Below are 9072 nucleotides of genomic sequence, written 5' to 3'. Positions count from 1 at the left end.
AAGTATAATTACATTATTGTCAAAATTAATTTGATTAACTAAATAATATATTCTTAAATACAATTGAAGATATTCTTGAATAGCTTTTATGCTATTATATATAATGAATATAATTAAAATAATAATTAGGAATAAACTCTTGTCTCGTGCATGGCTTTAACAAAACTTTTGGAACTCCCTTTGGAGCTCTAATAACAATTCTAGTGCGCACTGATCATCTCACCAGTTTAGCCCAAACATTATTTGGACTCAGTTATTATTAGAGCTTAACATTCGATTCAAATTGAATTGAATCGAATCGAATTATTAAAAGTAATTATAGCATTTTTCAATGGATAGCAACCCAAAAATTAAAAGCAAGAGAAATTCTACATCAAAACACGCACTCCCCAACTCAATTTTGCCAGCAATTAACAACTTTTTTCATCTTATATAATATATGCTATGGGCCAGGTTGATGGCTGAAGATCAGCCGTATACGTGGCAGTAGCAAAGCTGTGTTTGTGTTTAAACTCGCTCGTCCACTGACCCATAAGCCACCATTTGCTTCTCTTGCTGGGGCTTTCCTGTACCCACCTCCACTGATTCAGATGTGGGTTGATTCGTATCTGCATCTTTATCCTTCTTGTTGCGATAGATGAAGTATAGGATCAGCTGTATTAAACCTAGACCACAGCCAAGCCCACTGGGGACCTGAAATAATATTATTTTCCATCACAATACAACAAAATGAGATGAAAAATGAATATAATTAATGGGTAAAATGGAGTCGAGAAATTAACTTACAGCTACAAAGGGATCGTGGCCAACTAGGCCATAGATGAACCAAGAAGTGCCACACAGGAACACAAATAGTGACAAGAAAAATGGCATGAACTCTACACTCTTAGTTTTAATCACCGACATCTGCATGTATGACCAAAATAAATAAATAATAATCTCATAAATATCTAAAAATGGCATGAACTTACTAAAGACAGTATTAAAAAGAGGTCCTATTGGCTAACAGACAGAGAAGAAATTGAAAGGGATTTGACTTACAATGATAGACAGAGGTGAGGAATACATGATGATGCTGAAAATGGTGGTAGCGTAGCCACAGAAGAGCTTCCTGGTGTTGTCATGCAGGGCATACAGAGAAACAAAGGCCACAGTAGCAAAAATAGTGAGCACAAGCGTAAGGAGGCCTAGGATTTTGTACTTCTCCTTCCTTGGCGCATAGATAATGAAGATCAACACAAATATTGTTTCAATTACTGCTCCTGTCCCAGAAATTGTTGACACCAGAAGATTGTTCTTGGATACAAATGGCAGACCATACCTATCAAAATAAATAAATAAATCAGCTATGTTAATCAAAAATGAAAAATGACAAAATATTTAGAGATTAAACAGAGAAAAAAGATTTATTATTTCATGGAAATTAGCTAAAACAGATTGAAATGAAATGGCTGCAATAACAGAACAGGACAAACCAAGAACAGTATCCCATTCTTATACTAATTTTAACTTCTTCTCGGATGTTCTTCTACAGTTTGTTCCACGTGGAAGGATGGGAACGGAGGCAGGGGATGAGTATGCTTTTGGGCCACTGGTGATCATGCAAGCCCATATTAGCAGTGAATCTCAAAGAAGAACATCTTTACAAGATCACCCTCGTCAGGATAGTCAAAACACACTGAAGAAAAGCTTAAAGTAGCAAACTTTGCTCGTAGTAAGATAAAAGGATTAAAATAGTCGGTGAAATTGCTGTCGAGGGAAATCTATTTTTTAAATATATTAATTAAAAAATATTTAAAATGATTTAAAATAAATTTTAATTATAAAAATAATAAACTAATTTTTTTAAATTATTTTTTTCAACGAAACTAAAATAATATATATATATATATTCTGAAAAGCAGGTTTGCAGTGTGAAAAAGCTGAAACATACCAGGCGGAAATGAGACAGTTGAGTAGAGTCATCACGTACGGGATGCCTGAGAACTGCTCTGTGGACTTGCTCCATATGATTCTCTTGAATGTAATCCTGTCAAGAAATTGTAATCCTTAGCTTTAGCTTGATTTAACAAAACTGAGCAATTCCCACGTTAGAGAGAAATTTTTTGAGTCAAATTTAAAGAGGAGAAAATGATGAGAAATACATTTCCTTTTTATTTTCTTCCTCCATTTAATTTATTGTTCAAAATAGAAAATTTAAATTTCTTTTCTTTTCTCTTCAATCTATTCCAAAAACACAAGAAAACAGAGAAATAGAGGGGAGGTTTTCGTCTTCTATGTAACAAGCATTAGAGAGAGAGAGAGAGAGAGAGAGAGAGAGCGCTCTTTACGTTGGAGCCAAGAAAAAGAACAAAGCAGTGGCATTTCCTGTGACAAAGAACAAAGCAAGGAAGAGACCATTAACACCAAAATCAGGAAGCAGAAGTGCAAAACGAGAAGATGAAGGAAAAAAGCAGTTGAAAACCCACCAAAAACACCCACAAAGAAGTGGAGAACATCCATCGACAGCAAGCTCGAGAAAAATATTCTCCGAAAGGAAAGAGAAGGCCAAGACAAGGGACAAAAAAGTTTTCTGAAGTGCAGAGGTTGGTTAGCAAATGGGAATGTGATGAGTAGAGGAAGGAAGAGGCAAATGGGTTATATAGAAGGAAAATGGAAAATAACCACCCGGCTTAATTCGTTCTTACCCAAATGCTTTTGCAATTTGGTTGCTGTTGGTGAACTGGGGGCTACCTGACATGAATGGGAACTGCATATTGAGGCGAAGGTGATGCTTCGTGGGTTACAACTTGTCAACTTCCAAATCAAATCCAAGTAATAGCTTAAAATAAATAAATAAATAATATTATCCAGTCAATCACAAGGAAAAATTATACAATGATAATGATTTCATTATATATGTTTGATTGTAATAAGTTTTACATGGATTATATGAGGATCAATCAATATAATTAAGTTATTTTATGTAAAACGATTTAAATAAATAAAATAAATTTAAAACATAAATATGTAAGATTTATATATTTAATAAATGAATATCATTATATATTTTAAATTTTAAATCAAGATAAATCGATTTTAAAAAAGAGAAATTTAAAATTTCTAATTAAAATTAAATTCTATTTAAAATTTATGTTAAAAAAATAATTAATGAGTTTCATGATTTCTTCGGCTATTTTTATAATACATATTAATTTTAACTTCATAATATTAAAATGATAACAGCTCAGTTACTAATAATAATAATAATAATAATAATAATAATAATAAAAACAAACGCATGTTAATTTCTCAATCTAATTTATATTAACACTTTTATAATATACATTTTAAAGTTTAATCTCAAAATTTGAATCTTAACGGATAAAGGAAGAGTTTGCGGCAATAGTTTTAATTCAACCGTATTGGAGTTATCTCTAAAATCGTAAGATTTTAATTTTAAAATTCAATTAAAACTAACTATTAAAAGAAAAAGGTAAACTTAATTTAGCTACTGAGGTTTAATTAAATTTACAACTTAGTTTCTTCTATTTTAAATCAAGTAATTTATTCATTAATATTTTAATAATAATATAAATTAGTCTATGTCGTTAGAATCTAAGTTAAGTTGCTCTACTAAAACGATTTTTAACTCTATTTGTAATTTAAAAATAATTTGATCTTGATATTTTATTTTATTAAAAATTTTGTCCTAAGGTTTGATTAAACCTATAACTTAGTCCCTATAATTTTAAAAACTAAACAATTTAATCCTTGATATTTTAATAAAGCTACAAATTAGTCCCTACTGTTAGAATTACTATTAATTTCTATTAAATTTAGAAAAAAAAATACCCTTAACTTTATTTTCAATCAGAAAATAATTTTAGGCCTTTAAATTTAATTTAATTTAGCAGCTGATCAAAAGCAGTTCTAATTTTGTAACTTTTTAAACTGCAACAGTTCAGGGAATATATCAGCTAAACAACAGCTATTCAATACTTCTACCAAACAAGTTTGGAGTAGTTGTTAGATGTGAAACCAATCCATTGGCCACCCCAATTTTTTAATCCAAATGCCCCTAAGTAAGCTACATATATAAATATATATGTTTTCAGGAATTCAATTTGTCTCTACCCTCGCAGGTATTGTTGCAGTCCATAAAAATTTCTTATGGGTATGGACCTGTAAAATAAAAAATAAATGGGTCAGAGGCCCACCAGATATGGACCCAATGAGAACTCTCTATCGCTCAAGTTAGAGCTAGTATGGGAGAATAGTGTATTTGATTAATTATAGAGAAAGAACATACTTCTATAGATGATCTGATCTCTTTATATAGGATATAGACAATGGTTGGTTATGGTAAGTCAACTATGTAATTATATGGATATTATTAGCTAGCATAATTATAGGATTATATTTCTATTTATAATGCATAATTATAGACATTGCTAAATTTGACAATCCTACCAAGATTGCTTATCTTTAATCAATATTCTTTCCTTTTATTAAGAGAGTCTTACAGTGGTTGAACTGCTTAAATGAATCTTATGGTTAAACTATTAATATATGATTAGGCTTATGGGCTATCCAAAACTTGAGTTACTGGGTTAATTATTTATATTTTATGGAGCTGTATCATTAGTCCCCCCTCAAGTACGAATTTTTAGGTTCATTTACATGTTGAAGCTTTGATTATCGCCCTGATTTTTTTTTTTTGAGTGCAGACTATCGTCTTGATAAACTTGATAATGGTAAAATTTTCGCCTTAAGTGGATTTGCACCTTCGATTTGCAGAGTTTGGTATACTATTCCTTAGATGGAATTGCACCTTTAATTTGCTTACTTGGTGGGCTGTCATTTTAGATGGGTAAGCACCTTTATTATAGCCTAACAAACTATCGTCGTAGATGGGCTAAGCACATTTATTTTAGCATGGTGGACTATCACCGTAGATGGGCTAAGTACTTTTATTTTATTTAGCCTGGTGGACTATCGCCATGGATGGGCTAAGCACCTTTATTTTATTTAGCATGGTAGACTATAATTATGGATGGACTAAGCACTCTTGTTTTATTTAGCCTGACATACTATTGCCGTGGATGGGCTAAGCAACTCAGTTTATTGAGCCTGGCAAACTATCGCAGTGGATGGGCTAAACACCCTTAGTTTATTTAGCCTAGCGGACTATCATCTTGAATAGGCTAAGCAACCTTTGAAATTTATCTGTAAAAATAATGCTTGTACAAGTATTTTTGCTGAAGATAATTTTATATAATCTATGTTATGAATTTGCTCAATAGCTTTATTAAATAATATGATGTGTAAAGTGTATATTGCATATCTGAAAGAGGTCTATAAATTGATTCTAATCGACAATAAATTAAAAATTTTCTCACTTAGCAAAGACTTTAATATTTATGAGTGCATGGGCATCATATGAGATAAATAATGTATTAGAAATTGTGACATTTTTTGTAGGAGCTAAGTGAAAATAGTCAAAGCAATATTTGAGTAAATGATGCAAAATAAGCTCTAACATAATTTGAGAAGCTCCCACTTAAAAGTTAACATGTAATTAAACTTTTACTATTTCTTTCAATTAATTTTAGAAGTTATTTTCTAAAATTAACATAGAAATAAACAAATACTATTAAGTCTCCAAAAGGAGATGAGCATAAAATGACAGTCTTAATTCCACAAAGTAGAATTAAGTAATGAAATTAAAGTATGTAGCTTAATCTGCTAAAAGAAGGACCAATGGATGTGCAGGGATATGGAACGAATGATGGCAAAATTGTGATCACAAAATTTTGGGCTATTCATGTGATGGCAAGATTGTAATTAATGCAATAATTCCATGTAAACCATGTGATGGTATCTTGTAAATAAATTCGAAGGCAATTTCTTCCTTTAGTCAAAACAGTGGCAATGTACAAGAAGAACATCATTGATTAATCATCCAATAGGATATAAAGCCCCCTGGCAAATTTAAAACAAAACTCATATGACTATAAATAAATTTTTTAAATTATACCCAAGTAAATTTAGAAATTTCTTGAGCATGATATTTTTGGCTGGGTTGTTGCAAACCACAAGCCATCCTTTCACTTGGCTCATTCTTCCATTTTGAGCTCAGAATATAAAGAATATAAGGAAGAGACACAGCTTCTTGTGTCATTTCCCACAAATGGCACCACTGTTACTCTCTATGAAAATTTCTTATGTTGTGGACCTGCAAAACAGAAAATAAATGGGTTAGAGGTCCACCAGGTATGGACATGATGAGAACCCTCTGGTGCTCAAGTTAGAGCTAATATGGGAGAATAATATATTTGATTGATTATAAAGAAATAACTGATGTGGCCCAATCGCAAGTGCACGGGTCGTACAAGTAATATAGAAAAGATATCGTTCCCATGAGGAGTTGTGTTAATGGTTGAATTTTTGATATAAAAAGTTGACTAAATTGAACTATTCTTGAAATTAAAGTAATAAATTGATGGGTATTTGAGTATGAAATCTATATGTGCAAAATTAATAATCTATCCAACAATGTATTAATTAAACTAAAATTGCATCAATTTGAAATAAGCAAGTTGAAATATGGCAAAATTAAAATGGCAAGCAATTAAATTCAATTAAAAATTAACAATTATGAAAAGGCGATTCCGGAGTTCGGGATTTCATAGTCAAGCTATTTTGGGATTTTAAATTGGTTATCCAATCTCGTGGAACTTACGGGTTTTAAGGAGATTAATTCTTAAATCCTTTGAATACCCTTTCGAGTGAGACAAAGAGTGCCTTAATCAATCTAATCCTACTTTCGTGGAGTTAGAGTTAATTAAGACCCATTAAGTTCTTTAATTAATCTATAAATCCTCTTAATCCTTAGTCTATTTCTAGAGCTAAGTTAATTAAGTCCAATTTCTTGATTATCTATCACTAGGCCTTCTCCTTTCAGTGCCTCAACCTTGGATTAAGAACATTACTCAATGGGATCCTACACTAAGCATGTCATTAAGCACACAAGAAATGAATAAAACTCATTAAGACCAGAAAATATGGATTATCCAATCAAAATCCACAAAATATCTCAAATATTACGACCCTTACTCCAGAATCAAAATAAAACTACTCACTACCCATAATGTTTACAAGAAATTCTTAGTTTGTATGGAAATAAAGCTTTAATCTAAGCTAGGAAACAAGAAACTAAACACTAGAAATGTAGGAAAAATGTAAGAAAGGAAAGAAATCTCCAAATCTGGTTGGAAATGGTGTGGGAGAGATTTGTGACTCTTCAGCTGCCCTTTTGCTCCTCTTCCTTTCCTTTTATGCTCTTTTCCTCCTCTTCTAAAATGGGAAATAAGGCTATTTATAGAAATTTTCTGACATGGAGCCCTAAAATAGTGTGTTTTAGGAGGAATTTTCTGAGGGAATCTTCTGCCAGCTCATTAATGAAACCTTTGTGGGACTGCATAAGTAGACTGCATAAGTTATGCAGTCCCTTATGCAGTTTTTGGCTGGTTCTGGTTCACTTATGCGCAACTGCATGACTTGGCGCATAGGTTATGCACAATTCCGTGAGATTGCATAAGGGGGCGTGAATCTGCATAAGCCATGCACTCTCCTTATGCACAATTCGGCAGGTATTGGAACAGTGATTTTTCTCCTTATGCAGATCTGCATGGCTTATGCGGCAAGTTATGCACAATTTGGTCAATGCATATTTCAGCTTGAAAACTTGTTTTTGACATCTTTGGCTGTAGAAGTCACTCCTCAATGGTAAAATTTCTCTTCAGTCCTTCAAAAACACCATTTTTCCTACAAAACAAAGTAAAAATTACAAATTAATCCAAAATTGATAATTATGAAAAACTAACTAAATAACTAATGAAATTAGCTAAAAATGACTAATAATAAAATAAAATAGCTATGAAACTAGACCTAAATGATTATGCAAAATGTATGCATCAAATACCCCCAAACTCAAGCTTTTGCTTGTCCTCAAGCAAACTTAAAAATGCAATGCAAATTTTTTAGGGGTGCCTTATCCAAAGAGCTATTAAAATCAACTATTAAAGTGACTTAACACTCCTTTAGCCACACCAACAATCCATATACCCATCCTTCAAAATGCAAAGAATTTAATGCTTATCCAAGCTTTCACCGCTTAGCCATCAAGTCAATTATCATTCAAAATCCCCAAACCAACCAATCAAAAGAGAGAGTCATGCTCAAAAGGAATTATAGGACAATCAATAACCAAAGTGTCTCTATATAGAATGATGGAATTGAATGAATGAATAGATAATTTTTCCAATCCCATAGGCAAATTCCCTACTCCTATCTCCACTAATGTAGCAAGTACTATCAAGAGATCAAAGGTCTTTTTAGGGATGTAATGAGGCCTTGGGGTTCAAAATGAGGCTAAGAAGAAAGATGGGTAAAAAGGATTCAAAGCATGAGAATATTTTCAATTTTTGAAACATAAGGTACACTTCTTATTTTATTATATATTTTTTTCTTTATATATATATATATATATGGGAGAGAGAAATACACAATGAGGATTGTCAACTGCTAGCATAGTTTACAAAACACATAAAAATGGAGGGACATTTTGATACTTTAAACTTGTATCTTACATTTTCTTTTGATGATTGTCCCTAAAATTGCCACCCCCAAACTCATTTCTTTTAATACTTTGGGTGGATTTCTTTCAATTTGTATGACAATAGTGAAAGTACATATACTAGCACTTTTACAAGATGACAAGCATTTCTTCTCCCTTTTATTGTATTTTTTTCTTTTCTTTTTTTTCTCTTTTTTTTTATATATATATGTACCTAATGTTGTAAATAATTATTCTCATGAAAAGGGTTGGAGTGTTTGGCTCATTGGCTAGGTAACAATAAGGATTTCAAGAAAAATTAGGGATAAAAAGGCTCAAAGGGGTTTGCAAGGGTCAATTTTAATTAGGAAAAGGGCCAAAGGTTTTAAAATGAAAAGGTTTAAATCAAAGAATGCCTAATCATCTCTCTTTTCAAGTACAAGTTGGTATTTCGCCTTGAAAGGTTTAGAAAA

General features: G+C 31.7%; 1 protein-coding gene across 1 annotated transcript; it reads right to left on the bottom strand.

Annotated features, from left to right (window-relative positions):
- Positions 1-300: 300 nt before the first annotated feature.
- Positions 301-2702, bottom strand: LOC110652776 (bidirectional sugar transporter SWEET1). Its single transcript, XM_021808393.2, has 6 exons — positions 2469-2702; positions 2331-2367; positions 1934-2029; positions 1042-1321; positions 787-906; positions 301-693 (listed from the first exon to the last, which is right to left on the bottom strand). Exons 1-6 carry the CDS (start codon positions 2500-2502, stop codon positions 508-510), a joined length of 753 nt encoding a protein of 250 aa, XP_021664085.1. The 5' UTR covers positions 2503-2702; the 3' UTR covers positions 301-507.
- Positions 2703-9072: the final 6370 nt, after the last annotated feature.

This window comes from Hevea brasiliensis, chromosome 16 (genome assembly GCF_030052815.1).
Source record: "Hevea brasiliensis isolate MT/VB/25A 57/8 chromosome 16, ASM3005281v1, whole genome shotgun sequence".
Lineage (NCBI taxonomy): Eukaryota > Viridiplantae > Streptophyta > Magnoliopsida > Malpighiales > Euphorbiaceae > Hevea > Hevea brasiliensis.
Note: the sequence above shows the minus strand (reverse complement) of the source record. Positions and strands in the feature narration are given on the sequence as shown.